Source organism: Mastigoproctus giganteus, chromosome 13, assembly GCF_048544385.1.
Source record: "Mastigoproctus giganteus isolate SK-2022 chromosome 13, ASM4854438v1, whole genome shotgun sequence".
NCBI classification, from domain to species: domain Eukaryota; kingdom Metazoa; phylum Arthropoda; class Arachnida; order Uropygi; family Thelyphonidae; genus Mastigoproctus; species Mastigoproctus giganteus.
In genome coordinates this window covers 125,740,900-125,767,799 of record NC_143587.1, presented here as the reverse complement: position 1 = coordinate 125,767,799, position 26,900 = coordinate 125,740,900, and the positions used below count along the sequence as shown (strand labels likewise).

The 26,900-nt window shown below is 39.4% G+C and overlaps 1 protein-coding gene across 1 annotated transcript in view; it reads right to left on the bottom strand.

Moving 5' to 3' along the window:
• Alg1 (ALG1, chitobiosyldiphosphodolichol beta-mannosyltransferase) overlaps nt 1-26,900 on the bottom strand; it is a 238,764-nt gene that overhangs the window by 186,945 nt on the left and 24,919 nt on the right. The window contains exon 3 of the mRNA XM_090387354.1: nt 6,796-6,959. Coding sequence (XP_090243480.1) covers nt 6,796-6,959 — 164 coding nt within the window. The remainder of the gene's footprint in view (nt 1-6,795; nt 6,960-26,900) is intronic.

The following is a 26,900-nucleotide window of genomic DNA, read 5'->3' as shown; positions in this document are numbered from 1 at the left end:
GACTTTTACCTGTGGGGATATTTGAAAGGAAGAGTTTGAGCACAACCCCCATACAATAAATGAACTGAAGGACAGCATTCAAAGAAATATTGAGGTTATTGAGTCACTGTTTTGCATCGGGTCACCTTGAATACGATTACACGTGCACAAAGTTGTATAGATGCAAAAGGACATCATTTCCAGCTTCTCTTATAACTGTGTGTATATTCAGAGAGAATAAATAGTTACTTTTGACTGAGTTTTTTTTTTGTGTTTATCTCATTTTACTCCCGTATAGATTTCTCTAATTATTTTGCGAGTGACTAGGCTGGTTTTACTTGAAACATCCTGTATATATTACGGCTAAACACAAAAGCCTGTATGTATAGATTTAATGACATGATTTGAAATTTTAAGAATTATTTTTGAAATATATGCTTAAGAATTATTATTATTACTAGCCATATAGTGCAAGGAAGCCTGAGGCCTTAGGCTGCATCAGCTAAAAAACATTTCTGAGTTACCCTGAGAGAGAGAGAGAGACAGAAGTAGAAGGGAATCACCAAGAAAGAGAAGAATGATGATATCCAGCTCAGGACCCTGGGTGTGTGCCAAGCATACTCACCAGATGTGAGCCCCTGGGATTAATTGACTTCAACCAGCTAATATATTAGTGGGAGTAAAAATAATGTCAGCCAGTACTGGTGACATGATACTTTTTTTTTTTTTTTTTTTTTTTGACTGACAACACCATACAAGCTTGATTCCTTACATGATTTTTCCTTCTAATACTAATAATATTACCCAAGTTATCACAGAAAAAATCCAGATGGAAATGTAAAAAGTGTATTTTAAGAGCCATCCAGCAACCTAAACTTTTACAATTATGTAATTCTTCTTTCAAAAGATGTTCAGAGCTTTCCTTTTTTTTATTACCTAAAAATACCTGTGAACCATAATGATTTTTGACTGCCATGTAACTAACTGAATGATATTTAATTTTTGTTTAAAAGGAATCATGCAATATTTTCTTACTCTGCAATTTAACAAAAATTCCTTCAGTGAGTTTTGCATCCCTTAATTTTGATAATATTCCTTTAACTTCACAATATTCACTCCCCAATTGTTGCAAAAAATGGTCACATGGGCATATGACCATTTTTGGTCTCCTGATTGTCTCCTGACATGACAAATTTTGATTGTTATTTCTGTAAAAAGTTTTTTTCTTTCCATTCTGTTTGAAGTACACCACTGCTTGATATTTTATTAATAGGTTTCAGCTTATTAAATGTAATTTTTTATTTTTTATTGAAAAATTTGAAAAATTAATGTGTCTTTTTTTATGCATAATGCATAAAAATGAAAAAAACTTTTATAAGTTTTTATCAATGGAAAAAAAAAACTTTTATTAGTTTTTCTGAAAATGAAAAGAAAGTGTTATGGTCGAGGACAGATGTAGGGAAGCTCTTGAAGATTAGTTCAACTCTGCCATGGTTTTCTGTGATGACAGAAAGCACTGTTAAAAGTGCCGGATATGTCTAAAATGTAGTATTTGTGTGTGTGCGTGTGTGTGTGTGTCTTATTATGCTGAAACTGTTGTTTGTACCAAGAAGCAGCAAATTTTTTTTTTTATTTAGTCCAGTTTTATATGTAAGAGAAAAAGAAATTACCAACCGAGGATCCAATAATAGTGCATATTTCACATTATTATTCTCAGAAATATACTCTGGGATTGCCTTCCAATGACTGACAACATAGTACTCTTCTGTTGTCCAAATGTATTCGACAAGCAGAAGAAACAGCAATACTTGGTAAATCCACTGCAATTCCATAAAAGTGTGACAAAATTAAAACCATGTAATTGCCAATGTTTCTCGTACATGACTGCACTCAAAATCTGAACCACACTCCTGAACTTTCCTTCATTCCTAAAGTATGGGTTACAGGTATTAGAGGCTTTTTATTTCCAATATATAATAAAAGTGCCCTTAAATTTGGTTCAGATGAATCAACGAGTAGCTGCCATTCTTCAGTTCTGTGAATTGCAATTCTTCCATCAGCCCAATTATATATAGAAACACATAGGGAATCCTAAACAACACAAAATGCAGACAATTTTTTTATTTTTATTTTACAGAAATTTTTGTATCATCAACTAGAAAATTCGATTCCTGCAGGGTTAATTCAAAAAGGTCTACGTTGAACATATTTAAATCATATATAGGTCATTAAGCTAACTTTGTTCAATTATATGTGCTTCTTTGCTACTCTGTACTTGGACCTCTATTGCCTCTTCTTTCTCATCATTTTAGTTGGTGGTACAAGAAAATTGGAAGTTCTTTGAAATTAACTAGTGGTATAGGGATAAATAGCAAAAATAAAATAGGATATCTGAACATTGCTTCTTCATTGAAGAAGCAATGTTCAGATATTCTATTTTATTTTTGCTACTCCTTGAAAAATTAAAATTTTTTAAGTTAGAAATAATAGTCTTCACTGGTTCATATCACACTATGGGACAGTAAATGACATGCACTTCTTTCCTTTCATCCGTTGAGAAGTTTGCAAACCATGATGCGTGACATACATAGGGTACCCAACTTCTGTCTTAATCTCCTAATTGGCATCCAAAGTAGACGTAGAGGATAAACATGTTTATTTTTGTTATAAACCTTTGTCAACACATGTAACAAAAATTTTCCATTGAATTTATACATCCACAGTGGTGATGTCACTTCGTATTGATTGTCAGAAAACCACTTTATACAAAGATAATAAAAAGTGCAGCCAGCCTCAAATGCACACACAGATGACACTAACGATTAACATGCATGAACGTGTTCTAGCAACTTCTTATAACAATGAGTCATAATTATAAATGTAGTGCCTGCACATTGTCAGGTGAATGGTTTCAACACTGAATGTCCTTTACCAGTAGTTTCCAAATATGTTCAATTGGGTTGAGAGTGGGTGGCCATGGGAGGATGGAGAATTCATTGTCATATTCCTGAAACCCAGTTAGCAACCTACCAGGCCTTTTATGGCATGGTGCATTGTCTTGTTGACAGATGCCAGAGTTGTCTGAATACACTGTCATCATGAAGGGATGTACATGGTCAGCAATGACAGAAAAGCAGGCATTCCAATCGAGCAGTTGATTAATGGCAATTAGAGAATCCAGAGCATGCCACGAAAACAGTCCCCAAGCCACAACACTGCCACCATTGTGCTGAACACCAACAGTGCCTCCAGGTGCCATGGCCTTATTGCATTCTCCAAATGCAGATATGCTCATTAGCATGATAGAGTTGGAAATTGGATTTATGAGACCAGGTGACAGATTTCTGCATGTCAGTGTTCAGTGGTGGCGCAGACATGGGCATGCAAGATACAGTTTCTTGTGTCTCGCAGTGATCATGGGCACCTGTAAACTGAGATAGCCTATAGGAGCTAATGTCCAGCACATAGTCCATGTGGCTACTGATCTTGTTATTCCTATTTGTATGTTGAAATACTGTTTTGTAATTAATAATGCACACAATTTTAGTAGACTTTTATCATTATTGTTAGGTTTACAGTTCTCTCTAAAATTTCATAAAATATCTCTCTCTAGATGTAAATATGCTTCTACCAGCCTTCCAATTAAACTAAAATACAGGAAATATGGACATCATTTGCAGAAAAAGTAGAATGCAGTATATAAAATACAGAAAAACATGAACATTGTTTCTAGAGGCAGGCAAAATGAATGTTTAAAAAACAAAAATAAGTGATACAACAAGCAGACAGATAAAGCCTGTGATTGTTCTAGAATACATTTTAAGATTATAGGAAATACAAGACAAGCCGAAGCAACGTGTAACTGTCATTTCCTATCCTGCTAATTAAATCTTCAACCAATAACTATTCTCTCTTTGCCATTAGTTTCTACTAATGTTTTTTCTGTCCTAGGTTATTAAAAAAGAAATTTTCTATTTTATCTTTTTTTTCTCTCCAAACCTTACCGGTTCATATTCACAAAGAAATTTCATCATTCAACTCTCTTTCTTAAATTTTACTCACATAACTCTACTGGATAATGCTTCCCATACAATTAAACTTTCTTCCGAGGTTGCTCTAAAAGCTATCACTACACCTTCCTTGCACTGTACCTTACTTTCAGTATAAATAAATTTATAATTATTATTTAGTTGCAACTTCTCCTGATTCATCCTCGTGATTTCTGTGATGCCTGCTATTTTTATATCACTGACCTGCAGTCTATTCATGAAAAGGAGACAGTTTCATGTAAGCAAACAAAAGGGAATGATTATCATATGTTCACTTGTCGAAGTCCAATTAGCCTGTACAATTAATGATACTAAAGGCAATGTTGGATATTAGCTAAGTTTAAATGAAGGATTAAAATTATACCTCAGCACAGCAAATAGTCGTATAAGAGCTCAATTTAAATCATCAGCCTCTTCCTATTATTGGGAGAAAACCCACTTCAATGTTCATCCTGTCAGTTGCAACTTAGGTCCGTCATTTCCTAGTTGATGTCCCTTATATTAAACCATCCAGTCAAACACTTTTCAATAACTCTCAATGTTGAATATATCATCTGATTTATCTAATTTCTTAGGAAATTAAGCAAATATTAATGAACTTTTATTGTATCTAAAACATATTGGCTTGTACAGGAGCATTTAATTTAACATCTATAACTATATGCTGCCTGTAAATAAACAATGAACAGGCACAATTTGGCCTCAGTAAACCTTGTGTCATTAAGCCCAATACCGACAACATTTTTCTTTGATGTTAATGCACTTTTGTTCACACACACACACACACACACACACACAATCCCCATGTCGTGAATATACACTGGTGGGCAAAACTTAAGGACCAATACTATTTCTAACGGTTATAGCCACAAAATCAAACGAAAATCTGTGGCAATCTGTATAACTGTGGTCATTCAGTAGAAAGCTGGCGCACATGCAGAAATTTGAATCGTGATGAGAGGGCTCACATAAACAGATAAAAGCAGCAGTTATGTGCAAATTACCGAATGATGAGCATGATTGTTACAGTCATTTGATCGGTTTCATACAGTGCTAAAAACAACAAAATGGCCAGTAGAAATATCTGGATGACTTTACCCGGAGTCAAATAATTGGGAAGTTTGAGGAAGGTCGAACTGCGAGGAGTGTGGCTGCAGAGTTCGGTATTGCTATAGCATCATCTCACATGCATGGTCGGCTTTCAGAATAACAGGTACAGCTGTTCGAAGGACCAGTGGTAGTCGTCCACGAAAAACAACTCCCAATGATGACTGCTATATACTCCTACAGGCCAAGAGGGACCGACACCAGACAGCAGGATCCATTGCAAACCAGCTGCACAGGACGCAGGATATCGCAGTTTACTGTGGCCAGGCGACTCCACAAAGGTGGACTGTTTGCCCGACAGCCAGTACCCTGTATCCCTTTAACACCTGCCCATTGGAGACACCATTTACAGTGGTGAATCACACATAAGGACTAGACAGCAGCACAATGGGGTAAGGTACTCTTTACCGATGAGAGTAGATTCAGTCTCAGCAGCGATTCTGGGCGTCAGCTAATCTGACAAGAGGCTGGCATACAGTATCACCCCGCAAACATCACTGAAAGGTATCGATATGGCAGTCGAGGTGTTCTCGTCTGGGGAGGCATTATCTTGGATAGACACACAACTCCAGACACTGGAAAGCGGTACTGTAACCAGTGCATGCTATTATACCGAGGTAATCCTTCCCCATGTGAGTCTGTTCCGAGGTGTCATTGGCCTCGAGTTTGTGTTTATGGAAGATAACACCACACCCCATCGCACTGCAGCTGTTGATATAACTTTTGGAAAGTGAGGCATTGTTCGTATGGATTGGCCTACCCATTCCCGCTGATCTAAATCCCATTGAACACATATGGGACGCTCTGGGGAGATGCCTAGCAGCACATCCACACCCATCAGAAAATGCTCACCAGCTGAAGATGGCGCTGACCAAGGAATGGATCGTGTTACCGCAAGAACTTATCAACAACATTGTTCTAAATATGGACAGGCGGTGCAAAGCCTGCATCGACATTAGGGGGTGGCCATATCTCCTACTGAGGACCACCTCTTCCCTTTGTTCCATCTTTGGCAGTGATGCATCTGTATCATGGCAGCCACTGCTATGTTGCCATTTTTGAATAAAGTCCCTCTGTACCGTTTTGTTTCTGTTGTTGTGTTGTTTCTTTCATCATTTCTGTACCTCACGAGGATCCTTTAGTATGCTTTTCCCACATCCAGGCCACTCCTATGAGAAGCTGCAGGTGAAAACCTGACTGGTCCTTAAGTTTTGCACACCAGTGTAGTATAAGTGTTCTGCTAATTCCTTCTTTCCTGTTAAAGCTTCTGACAATGATTGTGCCTATTATGATGGTTGTTTCAATAGCATATGTAGCACTGTGTGTCTTGGTTCCCATTGGATGAAGCTGTCCAAGAGGTTATCAGGTGACTTCTTATTTACAATTTCATCAACCAACATTACAATTCCATGAATATGTATGATGACTATATCAAAAAGTAGTTTAGGGATGTGACTTTAGCAACAGTATTAACATTTCAATGTGAATCACTTGTACTGGTAATAAAAAAATTGGGTACATTACTTTTGATTTTCTCTCATTAATATATTATCAGAAAATCTTTATTAAGCAACATTACTATTTATGCATTCATCAGTATATCATATTTTCAAAATTCAGCTAATGTTCATTTTAATATATAAAAATTTCAAAATCCAACCTCCATAAGCAACAAAATCTACAGAAAATCCATGTTTTGACAAAGAAAGAGCATGGTAACTCATTCGTGGGCTACGACCAATGTCACCCAAAACAACAAGGCAGACATGGTTTTCCTCCATACTATTCCATCGCCTAGCAAAAACTGCTAGCAAAATTAGGAATCTGTAAATGAAAAAAATAAACTTACATGAGTTTTTACATTTTAAACAACAGATACAGGTGTAGTACTTAATTTCATTTCACTTTTTGTCCCTGTATGCAAATACAAAGTCAACTAAGAACTATGATTAGTACTACAGCAGCATAATTGTTTTTGGACACTAGTGGTTTTGATGGATGTACAGGGTGATACAGCAATACAAATGATTTTAAAAACTCAATAATTAAATAAAGAATTAGTATTTGCCAAATTAAAAAAATTATGACATCATAAAGTGCATAGCATGCCATTTATATTTTGAAGATGATATCCTTGAGGTGATTTCTGTCTCCGAGCAGGGATTATAATCTTCCACACATTGCCCATGACACAGCATAGAATACTGACATATCGGAACCTTGGTTGAAACCAACTGACCTAATTAACTTGAGAAAACCTAGTACTTGGTTCACCAGTGAAAAAACTTGAAATCATGTTAGCACAATGGACTAATTTTACAGTTGTTAACCTTCCATTATCACCTTGAAAAAAAAAAAAAGAAAAAAAAAATTCTGGCTGATAATGTGATGAGTTACACCGATGAGGCAAAACATTATGACCACCTACCTAATATGATGTTAGTCCTTCGTGTGCAGCCAAAACAACTCGTACCCGGCGAGGCATGGACACTACAAGATTTTTAAATGTGTCTTGTGGTATCTGGTACCAACACGTAACCAGCAGATCCTTTAATGCCTGTCAGGTCCGTGGGTGAGACGCCACAGATCAGAGTTGCTGTTCCAACACAAACCACAGATGTTCAATGGGATTGATGTCTGGGGAATTTGGAGGCCAAGGCAATACTTTGGAAGTCTTCCTCATGTTCTGCAAACCAGTCTCGAACAATCCGGGTGGTGTGGCATGGCGCTTTATCTTGCCGGAAGACGGCACCGCTAGAGGGGAAGACAGTTGCCATGAAAGGGTGTACCTGATCAGCAATGATGTTTAGGTAGGTGGTAGACATCAGAGTGCCTGGAACATGGATAACTGGACCCAGGGTATCCCAGCATAACATCACCCAAAGCATGACACCGCTGCGAACTGGCTTGTTTTCGTCCCATGGTGCGTCCAGGCCCCATCACTTCCCCAGGTAAATGACACACACGTACCCAGCCGTCCATATGGTGCAACAGGAAATGCAATTCGTCAGACCAGACAACTTTCAATCACTCAAGGCCCAGTTTCAATGCTCACGTGCCCATTGTAGGTGCTGTCGCTGGTGAGCTGTGGTTAACATGGGCACTTAGAGCGGCCTGCAGCTTCACAGCCCCATTTTCAGCAGGGTTTGATATACTGTGTGTTGTGACACATTACTCCCATCACCAGCATTTCAATTACCGGCAGGTTGCGGCACAGTCAGTCACCCTTCTGTTGCCACATACCGATGTTTGTTTGTTTGGTATTTGGTTTTTAGGAGCATTAGCAACTAAGGCCACATTGCTCCAGGGATATGCAGTGGTCATTCCCTGACCTTTCTGCATCCTCCATATTTGGTGGTCAAGGGCTCAAACCCCGGTCTAATCAAAAAGCATGTGCTACACACTGCTTCTCCTGCCCACCTGGCTAAGGAGGCGCCTGCTACATACAGACAAGTGGTCCGTGCTCTGTGCAGTCGCATATGTTTATGCTCCTGTTCAATGAATAGTTTAAAGGGTTCATCTCAGCATCTTGTCAGGTTTTTGTTACCCATCGACTCAGTTTCTGGCATGCTTTTTCCTGAAGCAAGTTGTTACTACTAAATGATCAGGTAAACAACTTTATTTTCAATTTAAAAACTTGAATTGCATATCTTGTTTGTTCAGCCAAGCCCTTCATCGCATAATAGCCAGTACAAGATCATGCTGACCAGTGTCTTAGAGATCACCACCTCCCCGTAATCAGCTCAACCTGCAGGTAGTCTGTTTAAGTTGTCTCTCTGCAGTGGAGAACAACTACCCACTGGGTACTTAAAAGAAAGGAAAGTCGTGCTATGCTAAAATTAACTGATTGACAAAATACATCCACATAGAGTAAGAAGTGATTTTATTAGCATTAGTAGAGGCATTTGATGCAAGAAAGCAAGCTTATGCAGCATCAGCCAAAAAAAAAAAAAAAAAAAAAAACCCACTTCCACTTCACCCCTCTGTTCGTTCAAAATACCTGTCCAGCTGAGCCTTAAACTTATTTAGGCTGTCAACCTCCACCACAAGGGATGGAAGTCTGTTCCACCAACCAACCACCCGCTGGCTAAAGGCAAATTTCCGCACATCTATCCTACATCTGTCTTTCCTCAATTTGAATTTATGCCCTCTCAGGTGATTTTTCTGAGCTAGAGGAAGAATCCCATCAGCATTGAGCATGCTTAAACCATTCAAGGCTTTATACACCTCTATCAGATCACCTCGCTGGTGCCTAGTCTCCAGACACTGTAATTTGCAAAACTTAAGCCTTTCTTCGTAAGAGCACCCCTTTGTTCCATTCACTAATCTTGTTGCCCTTCTCTGTACTCGTTCCAGCAGCTCTACATCCTTTTGAAATGAGGCTTCCAGACCTGTATACAGTACTCTAGGTGTGGCCTGACCATCGCCTTATACGATGGCATAATCACCTCCTTATCCCTGCTGGAAAAATTCCTGTATATCATTGACAATACTCCATGAGCTACTCTTGCAGCCCGTCTGCACTGCTCAGAGAACTTCATATCTGCCTGCACAACCACCCCCAAGTCCCTTTCATTCTCTACCACTGTCAGTGTAGTGCCAGAGTTGATACGTTGCTCTGGGGTTGCTGTTTCCCATGTGTAGTACTTTACATTTGTCAATGTTAAACTTCATTTGCCACCTCTCAGCCCATCTGCTCAACCTTTCCAGATCCTGTTGCAGCAGCATAGTGTCAGTAGTGTCCTTGACAACCCTGCCAACCTTTATATCGTCTGCAAACTTGGACATTAAGCCCGATATACCATCATCAATATCATTTATAAATACAGAAAACAATAATGGACCCAACACTGAGCCCTGAGGGACTCCACTGATAACATCAGTCCACGATGAGCAGTTTCCATTGATTACCACTCTCTGTCTTCTCCCCCTCAACCACCCCTTTATCCATAGCAGCAATTTGCCTCCAATGCCACACTGCTCCAATTTGTGCAGCAGTCTTCCATGTACAACAGTATCAAAAGCCTTTCTAAGATCCAAATATATAATATCAAAGTTATTCCCTGCATCCAGTTCTTTTGTGACTGCATCATAGTATCCAGTCAAGTTGTCAGGCAAGACTTCCCCTTAACAAAACCATGCTGTGTCTGAGCTATAACTGAAGTCTTGTCTAAATGATCCTGCAGTGCTTCTTTAACCAGTGCCTCCATTAATTTTCCTGGAACAGAAGTTAAGCTCACAGGTCTATAATTACTTGTATCAGCCTTTGATCCTCCTTTGTGAATTGGGGTCACATTTGCACATTTCCAGTCTATGGGTACCTCCCCTGAGTCCAAGGAAGCTCTCATAATTATGGCTAAGGGTTTGCTTACTTATTGTTGCTGCCTCCTTTAATATAACTGGATAGATCCCATCCACCCCAGGTGCCTTTCTTGTGTTTATCTTCAACAGTTTCTCCTCCACTTTACTCCCAGTTATTTCAAGATTCTGTAGCTTACTTCTAGAGTTGAATACACCTCTGGCATTCCCCTCGCTGAATAACTCCTCATGTGTGAATGTCGATGAAAAATATTCATTTAGTTTGTTAGCTACCTGAGCAGGATCATCAACACTTGACCCACCAATATCAAGTGGACCAATCTGATCCATCCCCTTCCTTCTAGAGTTTACATAAGTAAAGAACTCTTTGCTGTTTTTCTTTGCATCCCTTGCCAAGGATTTCTCGTAATCTGCCTTCGCCTGCCTAACCAGTGTTGCCAACTCTTAATAATATTTCCCGCTAGCCACATACTCAAAATCCGCTATTTTTAGCACTTGACCCGCCAAATTTTTAAAATTTTCATTTGTTTGTACTTTGTAGTGAATAAAAACAAACAAACAAATAGTATATATAAATAGTTATTTATTTTCTGTTTTTAATATAAAATCAATATCTAAAAATCTAAATTAATTTCGAAATTCAATACCTCCTCATCATATGTTTCTTGTGTGCCTATTTTGCGAAGCACTTCTTCAGGTAAAACATAATTTTTACAACACTTTTCAACTCTTTTGAGCCCGTATCGTACTGATAAGATTGCATTAACCGTGCCAACACTCATTCTGTTGCGTGTTTTGTTATTTACTAGATTTATGTTGCTGAATATTCTTTCCACATCTGCATTGGATAATGGCAAAATTAAAATACCCAATGCAAATTCGCTAATTTCTTTAAATGGATTTTTACCGCTTGCATCTCGATATTTCGAAACTTCTGACCAAAACTTCATTGTATTGTTGATGTTTTCCCATTTAACGAGAGTAATGTTTATATACTATTGCTCAATTTTTTCAATTTCTACTTCAGACAATTTTAAATTTTGTAATAAATTTATCAGTGGTTCTTTAATATATTGTTAACTGAGATTAATGACATTTTTTCTAATTCTTTTATGTTGTCCGGAAGGCGTTGTTTTAATTGTTGATACAAATCAATCAAGAAATTACGGCATCTCTCTCTTATTGCCATTTCATCTGTTGTTGTTGTGATAAGTTTATTCATTATTAATTCATTTATTTTTCTTTCATTATTTGGTAAAAACATTTTATTGGCAATCATCGACAATAGCATGTTTAAATCATGTAGTAATAATGTAGGATCGGCAGTATTTGATTCAAAAGATTTGTTTACTCTTTGTACTTCAGATAAGATAGGTTTTAAAATAAAAGATATGCTAAATTACTTTCATCTTTGAACATTGAATAAAGAAGTTCTGCAGTATAACATTTGTCAGTCAAACGAGTTATTCCAAAATGGGCTTTTAATTCAATATACTGTTCTAAAATTCTTGTTATAGCAACTTCAATGGATAACCACCTTGTTTGACACGAATGAACTATCTTTTTCGGATCTGCACCATCGTTTATGGCACTGTATAAATATTTGAATTGATTTTGTCGGCTGGTGGATTTACTAAACGCACGATTTTGCATTGCACGAGGGTTTCTAGGAATACAACTATCGTGCTATACGAGGACTGACTATACTAAGATATTATTACACTGTGGTTATTAGAAATAATTATTACTTATTACTCTTATTGCTCTGTGGTTATTAGAAACGTTGAAAGAGATGTCGGTAATTCGGATCGCATTTCTTGGAAGCCAAACAAATACGACGAAGAAAAATTATCCAATGCCATTCCTTCGCTGTTTCAAAAAAAGGCGTCATTAGAATTTTTTCCACATTTTTAGATTTGATTCAACAATTTAAAACTATGACCCAATGATCAGGTCGTTTGACCGCGAGCGTAACTACGTAAAATTGTTGGGGTTCTCCTCAGGGAAATCCAGAATAATATAAAACCGATTCTTCGCTTTATAAAAAAAAAAACTATGAAATATGATATCCCTACTATTTCAATTATGAAATATTTTTATTGTTAATTAAATAATTAATCGAACAATTAATTTAATATTTCTTAAATGAATATTTCTTAATATAAATGTTACATTGCCAAAATACATAAAATGCTAAACATTTATACTCTTCCCGCTAAAAAATCCGCTATCCGCTATTTCATATTTTTATCCGCTAAACCTGAAGCAATTCCGCTAAATCTAGCGGGAAAACCGCTAAAATGGCAACACTGTGCCTAACCTCCTTTGTAACTTGGTTGCATATCAACTTGTATCTATCATAGGCTTCTGTGTCATGTGTTAATTTGTATGTATCCCATGCATTTTTCTTCTCTGCCATATGCCTCATTAGTTCATCTGACATCCATTTTGGCCTAAACCTTGAACAATATTTCTTAGTTGGTATGTAAAGCCTAGTAGCTTCCAAGATACGTTCTTTGAATGCTTCCATTTTGAATTTGCTGTTGGTAACATCATCAGTTGGTCCCCTGTATAGAATTTAAATACTGTCTCAGTCCATCGTAGTCGCCTTTACGAAAGCAATAACCCTTTCCTTTACCCCTAATGGTAGTTACCTCTTTGAGTAAATCCCACTTCAGCACACTGTGATCACTGCCACCTAGTGGTTCATTTATCTGCAGATTCTTAATGCATGAAGAATCAGTGCTGATAATCAAATCAAGAGTATTACTCCCTCTAGTTGCCTCCCGAACATGCTGATGTAGAAAACAATCATCCAATAAATCCACAAAAGCCCTGCTAGTGTGTGAGTAACCAGCCCCCAAATTCCAGTCAATATCTGGGAAATTAAAATCTCCCATTATAAGACACTCTGATTTACTGGCCCACTCTATTTCCCTGTACAGTTCCTTATTATACTCAACAGAGTCATTAGGCCTATAGCACACTCCTACTCTCAATTTTGATCTCCCAATGTTTATGTCACATCAAACTGACTCCACACTGCACTGTCCAGCGATGTCGACTGGCTTCACTTCCTTGGTTTTTATGTGTTTCTTAACTAATAGCATAACCCCTCCCCCCTTCCTATCCTGTCTATCCTTTCTGTAGATGTTGTACTCCCCAAATTGCAGTTCTGCATCCCTTATATCTGTGTGAAACCACGTCTCTGATATCCCAACAATATCTGCCTTTGATGTTTTGAGCAATACCTCAAATTCATCAAATTTATTTACTAAACTCCTAGCATTGGTGTACACGCAAGTATACCTGCACCTGTTTCTATTCTTAGCTACCCTAACACAACCCATGTGTTTACTTGTACCGCAATGGCTCCCAGCAGTCTCTGAAATACCATGCATCTTGTTTTTCAGGCTTCTGCTCATTCTAATAGAAGCAGTGCAAGAATCTCTTTCACCTCTGCCAGTGGCTACTGTCAATCTATTGGTCTTTGTCTCCCCCCAAGCTAGCAGTTTTCCAACCCACCTAACACTGCCTCGATAGCATCAGCAAATATTCTTGCACCCTTTCTATTTAAGTGTATCCCATCCCTGTAGAAGCAATCTCTCCTGTTAACAAGTACAGTCCAGGCTGAAAAAAATTCTACCCCTTGAGCCTTGCACAATCTTTCCAGGGCCAAATTGATCGACAAGGCTCTCATCATATACTCCCTCCTATCGTGTCTGGGCAGTATTGCAGACACTTTCAAATTCAACCCTAATTCTCGGCTTTTGTTCAACAGTGACCTGTACTTGTTAAGTAATTCTGCCGGTCTCCTACTCTTAATATTATTAGTGCCAACGTGTACAACTATATCACCTTTTGTGCCCTTAAAAGATGATATTCGCTCTACAACGTCATCAACCTTTGCCCCTGGCAGACATACCCTGGTCCTGTTCCACCTATCTTTTTTACAAAGCATGTTCCCCGTTTCCCTGACAATAGAGTCACCAACAACTACTAGTTCCTTCGGGACCAGCGCATTCTGCCTTAGGGGTTGTCTCTGTGTCACGCGATGCCCAAGTGCAAGCTCTGGCGTTGATGTGGGCAGCTGAGAGCTTGATGGGGCCCCTCAATTTAGTTTCTTCGAGGGCATCCACCCTGTCCTTCAAGCTCTCATATAGGCCCACAAGAACGCCGAGTTGTTGCCTGATATCGATACACTCCTTGCATCGCGCACACACAAAAACATCCCCCTTGGCAGTATCATGTCCCGTACCCGATTGCTCTGCAAACATCAAGCAAACAGTGCATTTTATAAGGCTGTCAGTCAGAGGACAACTGCCCCCCTCAGTTCTGCTCTGAGCCACAGCACTTCCATTAGCTTGAGCCTTTTGCTTTGCTGCTCTGGTCTGAGCCATGATTCTATTAATTTATTAATTAATTATGTTATGTTATTAATTATATTACGTTTGTAATCTAAATCGTTATATGTATTTATTTAAACGTACAGTTTAACTGCTAATGAAGTTCAACTAACGCTATCTAGTATGGTATATAACCTACGGTATATCTAGTACGGTATCACAATGGCGGGAAAGTTACTAATGGTAGCGGTAGTTACGAACGGTAGTTACGAACACGTGGAAACCCTTACCGATACTTTTACAAGGCCGAGTAAAGAATAAATACACCAAATTAATCAAAAAATCACAAAATAATGTTATACTACTAAATTTAAATCAAAAGTTTTAGAAAAACAATAATTTCAAATCAATAAATAAGAAAAATCCACTTAGCGGCTTTGAACACGACCGTCACTAGTAGCCTCGTCAGCAGACTGTGTTCAGTCAAGTGTTCAACTGCTATTGCCTAGCAGTTGAACACTTTAGAAATAAGGAACTTTAGAAACTATACAGAACTTTCAGTAATTATATAAAAGAAAAAAAGAAAAAAAACTTGCAGACGCCTTCTGCCACGACGGAAATGCTATTTAAACATCTGTTCATTATTATTATTATTATTATTATTAGCTATATGGTGCAAGGAAATCTGAGGCTTATGCTGCACCAGCTAAAAAAAAAATTCCTGAGTTACCCTGAGAGAAAGAGAGTCAAAAGGGAATCACCAAGAAAGAGAAGAATGATGATATCCAGCTGAGGACCCTGGGTGTGCCGAGCCCATACTCATTACCAAGTTCCCCCTATTTAACAATTATTATGCCTGGTCGTGCAACCAAACAAACTTGCGATTGCTGCAAAAAAAATATTAAAATTTTTCTGATTTGTAATGGCCCCTGCAAAAGAATCCTGGGGGGGAGTGCTGTTCTGGAAGATTGATTCCAAAGATTAGTGATACAGCTTGAGCTAGATACGTCTGCAGTCGGTGCAAAATCAGTGTACCAAGTCTGGATAAAAACAACGCAGAGAGAAACAACACAACAAGCGACCTAATCTTTCTCACTCCTGCGGACTCGTCTGTCGAGGAGTCATGATTAGGCGAAACTGATAACCTAGAAAGTAGCAGGAAGCAAGACATTGAGACTGAAAGAAACAGGGGCAACCCTGAAGAGCACCCAAATACACCTTATGACAATGTTACAGTACTGGATCCAACACTCCCTGATGACCCTATCAGGGTCATCAGGGTCAAAACTTTCCAATGAGAACTGGAGGAGCTTACGACTGACTCCAGTAATCACATAACTACAGCCCTGAGAGAAAAGATAATTACCATCTGGTCAAAGATGGAATACTTATTGCTGAATATGGATATCGAATGCAAAAAGACTGTGACCAATTTAGAGGCTTATATGGAGGTACAAGGAAACCAAATGCAACAGTGCCCTCATTCGTACGCAGATGCGCTGAGGACCACTACTAAGCCGAGTAATGAGGCCTATGGCCAGACAACCAAAAGAAAAATATTATTAAAAACCCCAAATATAGTTATTGTAAAACCTATTGACAACCAAGAAATTAAGTCTAGCAAGGAAGACAAGAATACAGTTGTCAATAAACTGAAGCACTTTAAAACTATAAGAATTAAATCGATCAGGAAAACTCGAAATTTTGGGGTACTGATCGAAACTGAAACATAAAAGATCCTGCCATCTCGACACTCGGCCTTACTGCAGAACAATTGAAGAAAAAAAAGCCTCTCAGTAGTCATATTTGAAGTCAGCAAGGACTCCACACCTATGCAAATCACCGAGGAACTATACTACTGTTATTTATCCGTTTCAGATGACCATGTAATGGCCTCATTTGATGTAGCATCTCTCTTTACTTCAATCCCGGTACAACTAGCCATCACACATATGCAAAGGAGAATCTACACAACGACCAGATCCTAAGCAGCAGATCTTCAAGCATCTCACCCTGACTCGGCCCCAGAAGAGCTTATTAAGCCAAAATTTCATAAAAAGTCTAGTCTGATAATAATGTCAACTGGATGGTGGAGTTAACCCCCCCCCCAGCTTGGAATACAATAAAAAATCAAGATAGAATATATATATAGACTAGGGCAATCATCATTTTAAAGAACACGTGGCTGTCCCAAAGTGTTTCAACTGCTGCAGGTTTGGCCACACCACACACATCTGCACTCAGGCTGAGTCAACCTGTGGGCACTGTGCCCAGAAGGGACATCACTATAAGGACTGCCCCAACAAAACCAGCGAGCCTGTGTGCGCAAACTGAAAACTGCGCAAAACTTCCTCATAATCACTCAATAAGAGACAACAGTTGTCCAGTTTATCTAAGTGCAAAGCGAGCACAACAAAGTAGAACCGATTATGGGCCTATGCCTTAAACAGTTCAACACCCAACAGAGCAAATTCATCAAACTTAATGTGCAGCGGGCTAAGGTAGTTCCAGACCAGCTAAAAGTAATTATAAATGAGGAAAATATCAACATCATGATCCTTCAAGAACCTTATATCCATGCCAAGCAGGTGCAGGGTTACCCACTTGCATACAAGATAATCCAAGCAGATAATGAAACTTCCTGGGTGGCAATTGTAGTCAGGAACCCAGAACTCACCACCACCAAAATATCAAGTCTCTGCATATCCTGGGAAGTATGCCTGCATGTCATAGGTTCCCTTGGAACCTGTTATGTGGTTTCTATATACAGTATAACAGACTTGGAGAGGATATTCTATAACAATAAACTATCTGAAAAACATAGTGGCCCTCTTTCCCAATGAAAAAATTATCGTTGGGGCAGTTGTAAACTGCCATTCTCCTGCTTGGTTTGTGGGGGTCTGATGACCATAGTGGCACCCGCAATGGGCAGTGATTGGAACAGTTTATCTCCAATTTACAGCTTATCGTATTAAATAGGCCACACAATTTGCCAACATTTTCATCCACTCTCTGGGAATCAAATATTGATATCCCCCCTGGCAGCAGAGAAGGCTGGCTACATCTCTGGACCACTTCGGACCACTGGGCCATAAACTTCCAAATGTCTAGAATCCAACAGTAACCATTGAATCCCAAACTCACACTAAACAGAATTAAAATAGAAAATGCTAACTGGGAAAACTTCATAGCAGCTCTGGACATCTCTGTCATGCAACTCCTGCGGGGGACTTTAACTTGCTGGATCCAGAAGTGCACCAGAGAACTGTTACCAGGGTCATTACAAATGCTTGTACTACAACCTTTAAATGAAAAAATCTGCTCCCAGCACTGTTCCCTGGTGGTCCCCAGAGCTGCAGCGCCTCCACAGAGATGTAAATAGTAAAAGGAAAGCTTTTCAAAGGAGATCATAGAGATCATGGCCGCAGCCAGAGGTGGAGGTCTTGAGACAACAATACAGAATAGCCAGGAACACCTATATGGTTCTAATCTGCCAAAGGAAAAGGACATCTTGGGAGCATCTGGTGGCATCGACTGGGATACCGACCCTTGGGGGGTTGTATATAAAATTACCACCAATAAATTCCCCAGGGGAGAGGTTCTGACAACCACTCTGAACACCACAAAGCACAATAACAACTACCTGGGAGCAGACAATTAATAATATACTGAATACCATTTTCCAGGCACCAATCTCTGACCTCATACTAATACAAGCCCAACTGTGTGCCTCAATCAGGGCTATACCACGCAGGAAACCGAAGAGCCCTTCACCCTGAAGGAACTTCATCGAGCAGTACTGAAACTCAAGGACAGAAAATGCCCAGGTCCTGACCTTCTGGAGTACAAAATTGTCAGAAGAGTAGCAGACTACAAGCCATACTTACTGCTGAATCTTTTTAACCACTGTCTAGCAAAAGGATCCTTTCCATTTGATTGGAAGACAGCTAATCTTCGACCTCTCCTCAAAAATCTGAATAAACTGCCACAACAGCCAACATCATACAGACCAATTGCCCTTCTAACTATTCTCAAGAAACTCTTTGAGAGACTCATCTTCTTCAGAATTCACAGGTATTATACAAACACAAACCTACAGGCCGACAACCAGTATGGATTCCATCAGGGGTGCTCGACAGTAGACACACTAAATAACCTGATAACATCTTTTCAATCCACACCTGAAAAACACTTCCTTGTAATTGCAGTCGACTTTGCCGGGGCATTCAACTCACTTTGGTGGCCAAGCATCCTCGGCAGGCTGAGGCAAGCACATATTCTTTATTCCTCAAAATCTCTACTCCTGCATTAAAAACTATCTATGTGACAGATCTGTCAGTGTAGAGACTACCTACTCCAGGGTGATCAGAAAGATCCACAGGGGATGCCCACAGGGCTCGGTCCTAGGACCAGCTTTCTGGAACATGGTCCTAAATAAGTTCCTAAATCAAGATCTTGGGCATGTTAAGTCCCAAGCCTATGCAGACAATTTGATCCTTTCCGTGCCTGATTAAGATCAATGCCACAACCATCAAGTGCCACACCCAGCTTAAGCACCTTTGTGTAATCCTGGACTCAAAACTGTCCTTCCTCCCACACCTACAGTATATCCAAAAGAAGATAAGAAATTACACAGCATTGGTGGCAAGGGTCACCTGCGGGGACTGGGGTCTAAACCGACGTACCCTAGCCCTGTTTTACAGTCTTTATTCCAGCCATCTCATATGCTGCAGGGGTCTGGTTTCACCGGGCAACTACAACTTAGCAACTACTACAAAGAACAATACTACTTACTATCACCAAAGCTTGCTGCACAGTGAACACTCCTGCTCTCCAAGTCCTCACTGGAGTCCTCCATCTAGACTTTGAAATAATTAGATGCAGCATGTTGTATCATCTGTCCAAAGGAATCTCCACTACCACCAGTGGATTCACCACTAACCTAGCAATCAATCGCAAGACAGAGAAAAGGCACCTTCTTGCACACCTGCAGCAGGTCTGGCAGAACAGATGGAAGACATCCACTAAGGGAGTAATTACAAAGAAATTCATCCCTGAAGTAACGCTGAAGTTCCCAAGCTGGTTTTCCCTTGGCCTGTACATAACGTACCTCCTCACAGGCCATGGGTTGATACAAGAAAAATTAACATCTCTGGGCATCACAGATGATCCACGCTGCCACTGTGGCACTGACGAATCTTGGCACCATATAATGTATGACTGTCCTGATTATGAAGACTTGAGATCTATTCTGATCGCAAAGATTATTAATTTGCCAAAGGCCCAGGAACGTATACTAATTCATATCCATGACAATTATAAATACTTCACCACTTTTGCACAGGATGTAACTTCAACAGACAAAGAACATTAAGGAACCTAAACCACCAAGACCAATAACTTGAGACAGATTCTGGTCACCCCTCTCCAGTAGCATCAAACGCCTACCTCATCGAAGCTCAATTGAACTGAAATTCACTTCCTTCATCCAAATTCCATCGGGCTGATATCTGCAAATGAATCTGCAGGCAAAATCAACCTGTACTTGATCCCACTCAAGACCCCAAACCCAGACACTGGAGACACCAGCAGCTTTTCTACCACAAGCCACATTGGCAATCAAACCTAGCACTCTAGCCTGGTTTTCTTTTACTCTCCTCCCCAGCCGGAGGGAGGATATTGGTTCCGGTCTCCCCCCCCAGCACCCCTTCTTCTGCTGGTGAGGCATTGCCCTGCCTCACTGAATTTCTAGAGTTGCCTTCTTTATCGTACCCATACCTCTATCTTTTTCCCCCAGGCTTCAGTCTCCCCCCCTACTCTGTCTTACTTGCAGTGTACATCCCACACAACTTATCAATTAATAATGTCCAAATTTAAACCTCTCTTAGCTTTTTATATTCTAGTGTTAACCCCCTTTTTTATTTATTTATCTATTTTTTTTTTTTTCACGTAGGCCCTTGCCACTGAAATCTTTGGAAACTAGGTGGCAGGGCCTGCCAGAGTACAAAAAATGTACTGGGAACCTGACCTGCCTCCCCGGGGCCAAGTGCAGTAATGATGGGTCCCAACGGCTAAATGGTCAGAAGAACAACAGTATACAGCACTACACATCCGTCCATTCCCCACACACTTTTTAAATCTCTGGCCTTCACAGAGTTCTGTTCTACACAAACAGAGTACACAACACGGAGATGGGGGAACTCCTGGTGCCGTCAGACAACTAACACACTTTGCACATATTGCCACATACCATCCAGAAGAGTCTTTGCTCACCTCGAGCCATGGTTGTCCAACACCTTAACAACGGTTCGTGGGCTTTCCCTCCTCGGACCACTTTTGGTAGGTACTAACCACGGCTGACCATGAGAACCTCACCAGCCGTGCCATTTCAGATATGCTCTGACCCAGTCGTCTGGCCATTAAAATTTGGTCTTTGTCAAACTCGCTTAAGCCTGCTGCCTTTCCCATCTGAAGAACAAAAGCAACACTGATTAACAGAGCTCAATATCAGGTGTTTTTTATACCATGTCCTGACCCGTGCCATAATTCACCTGCAGTTGCTTCGATTTGCATAACAACTCGCTGGTCGTGATGTTTTAGCTGATCGGTGTACATGCTCTAGAATAGGAACAGGGTATGCCTGCCAATAGTTGATGACATTGTAGAGCAGATATCATCTTTTAAGGGCACAAAAGATGATATTGTTATACAATATCACCTTATGTGCCTTAAAAAATATTGTACAGGGCAATTTATTCAGAAGTTAGAGTGAAATTTGAGTGTCTGCAATTCTGCCCACACATGATAGGAGGGGTTATATGATATTAATTAATTTGTCAATCAATTTGGCTCTGCAGAGATTGTGCAAGGCTTGAGGGTAGAATTTTTCCCAGCATGGTCTGTGCTTGTTAACAGCAGATACTGCTTCTGCAAGGACATGATACACTTAAATAGAAAGGGTGCAAGAATATTTGCTGATGCTATCAAGGTAGTATTAGGTGGGTTGGAAAACTGCTAGTTTGGAGGGATACACAGACTAATAGAATAACTATAACCACAGGTAGAAGTGAAAGTGATTCTTGCATTGCTTCTATTGAAATAATGAGCAGCCTTGAAAGTAAGGTTTGGGGATTTCAAGAATTTCTGGAAGTCATCATGAAATAAGAAAATACATGGGCTGTGTTAGGGTAACTAGGAGTAAAAACAGGGGGATGTACACTTGCATGCACAGTAATTCTAGGAGCACAGTAAATAAATTTGAAGTTTGATATTGTTGGAATTTCAGAGACATGGTATCACTTAGATATAAAAGATGCAAAATCTGAATATGGGGAGTACAATAGAAAGGACAGACAGGATAGGAGAGGGAGGGATTATAATCATAGTTAAGAACACACAAAATCTAATGCAGTACATCTAGACATGGGTGGCCAGTGCAATGTTGAGTCAGTTTGGTAAGACATAAGAACTGAGAAAGCAAAAATTAGAGCAGGAATGTGTTTTAAGCCTAATGACTACAACAAACAGCTGTACAGAGAAATAGAGTGGGCCAGTAAATCAGAATGCTTATAAAGGGGATTTTAACTTTCCAGATACTGACTGGAACTTGTGGGTGGGTCTCTACTCACAGACTAGCAAGACTTTTGTGGATTTACTGGATGACTATTTTCTACAGCAGCAGCATGTTAGAGGGGCAACAAGAAGCCATAATACTCTTGATCTAATTATCAGCAGTGATTATTCATGCATTAAAAATCTGAAGATAAAAGAAACACTAGATGGCAGTGATCACAGTATACTGATGTGGGATTTATTTAAAGATGTAACTACCATCAAGGGTAAAGGGAGTAGTTTTTTCTTTCATAAAGGTGACTACAGTGGTCTCAGACAGTTTTTAAATTCTATACAGTGAGATCCGCTGATGTTGTTACCATCAGCATATTCCAAAGGGAAAGCATTCAAAGAATTAATCATAGAAGCTATGATTAATTCTTTGAATAGGCTTCTCATACCAAATAAGAAATAATTCTTCAAGGTATAGGCCAAAATAGATGTCAAATGAAGTGATGAAACTCATGCCAGAGAAAAAAAATGCATGGCATACATATAAATTATTGGTCAAATCAATAAAAACTTATGCTGGATATAAACTAGTCTATAATCAAGTCACACAGGAGGTTAGGCGCAAGCAAAGGCAGATTACAATAAATCTTTGGTGAAGGATGCAAAGAAAAACAGCAACGCCTTATTTATTTAATGTAAACAATAGAAAGAAGGAAGAGGATGAATCAAATTGGTTTCCTTGATATCAATAGTTTGAGTGTTGATGCTTCTGCTCATGTTGCTGGCAAACTGAATGAGTATTTTGCATCTACATTCACCATGAAGAACTCTTTAGGGAAGGGTATGCCAGAAGTTTATCAAATTCTAATAGAGAGCTGAATGATTTTGTATTTGTTTGTTTTGTTATTTGGTTTTTAGGAGCATTAGCAACTAAGGCCATATTGCTCCGGGAATATGCGGTGGTCATTCCCTTGACCACCGCATCCTCCGTATTTGGTGGTGACGGGCTCGAACCCCAATCTAATCAAGAAGCGTGTGCTATGCACACTGCTGCTCCTTCCCACCCAGCTACGGAGGCACCTGAATGATTTTGTAATAACTGAGAAGAAAGTGGAAGAGAAATTGTTGAAGTTAAACATACAAAAGGCATCTCGGTGAATGGGATTCATCCAATTAAATTAAGGGAAGCAGCAAAGAAAATAAGCAAACTCTCAGTCATAATAATGACAGCATTCTTGGATTCAGGGGACGTCCTCACAGACTGGAGAAGTGCAAATGTATCCCCAACTCGCAAAGGAAGGGGGACGATCAAAGGGTGACATGAGTAATTACAGATATGTTAGTTTAACTTCTATTCTGGGGAAAATAATGGACTCACTAGTAAAAAAAAGTATTGCTGGATCATCTAGACAAGGCCACAATTATACTTCAGACACAGAATTGGTTTGTTAATCAAATTAGCCAAACAAGATAGGATACTATGATGCAGTCACAAAGTAACTGGATGTAAAAAATAATTTTGATATCATATACTTGGATTTCAGGAAGGCTTTTGATAATATTGCGCATAAAACCTGCTGTACAAATTAGAGTAGTGTGGCATCAAGTGCAAGTTACTACTATGGATAAAGGAATGATTGAGTGGGAGAAGACAGAGTGGTAATCAATGGGCATTGCTCTTTGTGGACTAACGTTTTTAGTGGCATCCCCCTGGGTTCGGTGTTGAGCCCATTGTTGTTTTCTATATTTATCGATGATATTGATAAAGGCATATCAGGCTTAATGTCCAAGTTTGCTGATGATACAAAGGTTGGTAGGGTGGGTAATGACAGTATGCTACTATAACAGCATCTTGAAAAGTTAGGCAGATGGGCTGAGAAATGACAATTGAAGTTTAACATTGATAAATGCAAAGCACTATATATGGATAGTAGTAACCCTAGAGTAACATACCAACTGTGTAGAGCAGTGCAGAGAGGCTGCCAGAGCAGCTCATTGGGTTCTTGTCAATTATATACAGGAATTTTGCTAGCAGGAATAAGGAAGTGATTATCCCACTATATAAGGCAATGGTCAGGCCGTAACTTGAATGAGGTAAACAGGTCTGGAGGTCTCATTTTAGGATGTAGATCTGCTAGAATGGGTGCAGAGAAGAGCAACCACATTTGTGAAGAGAACAAACATTACCAAGAAAGGCTTCAGTTTTGCAAATTGCAGCATCTGGAGACTAGGCACCTGCAAGGTGATCTGATTGTGGTGTTTAAGGCTTTGAATGGTTCAAACAAGCTCTTTAGGTTCAAACAAGCTCTTTTTTTAGGGGTGGGGATGCCAGAAGCGTGTCAAATTCTAATATAGAGATGAATCATTTTGTGATAACAAAGTGGAAAGTGGAAGAGAAATTGTTAAAGCTAAACATAAAAACAGTCACCGGGATTGGATGGGATCTATCCAATTATATTAAGGGAGGTGACAAAACATGTAAACAATGTATGTAAAACTACAGCCATAATTATGTTGTTATTTGGTTTTTAGGAGTATTAGCAACCAAGGCCATACTGCTCTGGGGATATGTGGTGGTCATTCCCTGACCTTTTTGCATCCTCCGTATTTGGTGGTCACGGGCTCGAACCCCAGTCTAATCAAGAAGCGTGTGCTACGCACTGCTGCTCCTGCCCACCTGGCTACAGAGATGCCCCAGCCATAATTATGTGAGTATCCTTGGATTCAAAGAAGGTCCTTATGGACTAGAGATATAAGAATCACAAAGGGGAAACAAAGAGTAATATAAGTAATTACAGACCTGTTAGCTTGGCTTCTGTTCCAAGGAAAATAATGGAGTCACAGTATGGATTTGTTAAGCAAGGGATCTTGGCGGACCAATCTGACTGAAAAGAAACTAGATGCAAAAAATAATTTTGACGCCATATACTTAGATTTAAGAAAAAATTTTGATACTGTTGCATACAAAAAGACTGCTATACAAATTGGAGCAGTGTGGCATTAGTGGTACATCCCCAGAGGTTCAGTACTGGCCCACTGTTGTTTTCTACATTTATTAATGATATGGATGAAGGAGTATCAGGCTTAATGTCTAAGTTTTCAGATGATGTGAAGGTTCGCAGGGTGGTTAATGCCAATAATTAGGGTATGCCTCTGCAACAAGAGTCAGAAAAATTTGGCGGATGGGCCAAGACATGACAATTGAAGTTTAATATTGACAAATGCGAGGTACTTCATATTGGAGCAGCAATCCTAGATTAATGTACCAACTTTATAGGTGCCTCCGTAGCCAGGTGGGCAGGAGCAGCAGTGCATAGCACACGCTTCTTGATTAGACCGGGGTTCGAGCCCGTGACCACCAAATACAAAGGATGTAGAAAGGTCAGGGAATGACCACTGCATATCCCCAGAGCAATATGGCCTTAGTTGCTAATGCTCCTAAAAACCAAATAACAAACAAACAACTTTATGGAACCACACTCAGATGTGGAGAATGATAGAGACCTGAGAGTAATAGTGCAGTCAGATATGAAGTTCCCTAAGCACTGCAGAAAGGCTGCCATTGCTGAATATCATTGACAAGATCCCACATGGGGTCTTGTCAATGATACTCAGGAATTTTTCCAACAGAGATAAGATTATCCCATTGTTTAAGGCAATGGTTAGGTCACATCTTGAGCAATGCATACAGATGTGGCCTCATTTTAGGAAGGACATGAATCTGTTGGAACAGGTGCAGAGAAGAGCAACAAGGTTAATGAGAGAAACAAAATGGTACTTTTAATAGCAAAAGCTTCAGTTCTGCAAAGTGCAGCACCCGGAGACTAGGCACCTGTAAGAGTTCTCACTGAGGTATTTAAGTATTTTTTGAATGTATTGCATAAGCTCAATGCTGATGAAATCCCTCCTCTTGCTCAGACTACACGCACAAGGGGCACAAATTCAAATCGAGAAAGGATAACTGCAGGTCAGATGTACAGAAATTTGCCTTCATCCAGTGGGTGGTTGAAGCCCCATTAAATATTGTAGAGGTGGGTAGTAGTTTAAATAAATTCAGAGAACTAGACAAACTACTCAAGGGAATGTATAGGTGATATGGGAATTTTTTTAAATTTTTATTTTGTCTGATGCTGTATAAGCTTGTTTTCTTGTATCATTTGCCACTACTAATACTAATGTACAATTTTAAAAGAAATTTTTTTTTTTATTAACCCAAGGAGGGTTTCTATTTTTTAATTTGATTTTTTTTTAGCTTGTTCTTTACTTGTGGCAAAGATTAATGCCACAAGTAAAAATAAAACAAATGCAAAAGTTAAACACTGTTAATAATAACATAGTATTATTGCATATTTACTTTGCAATTTCTGGGGAAACCACTGATGGTATGCAAAAACTAAGGTCATATTTGGGATCAGCATATCCATGAAGAAATGCAGATAAATAGAATCTTAATGTTATTAGAAAGGATGTTTGTTTTGGCTGATGCTATATGAGCTTTCTTACTTGCATCATTTTGCTATTAATACACTGATATATT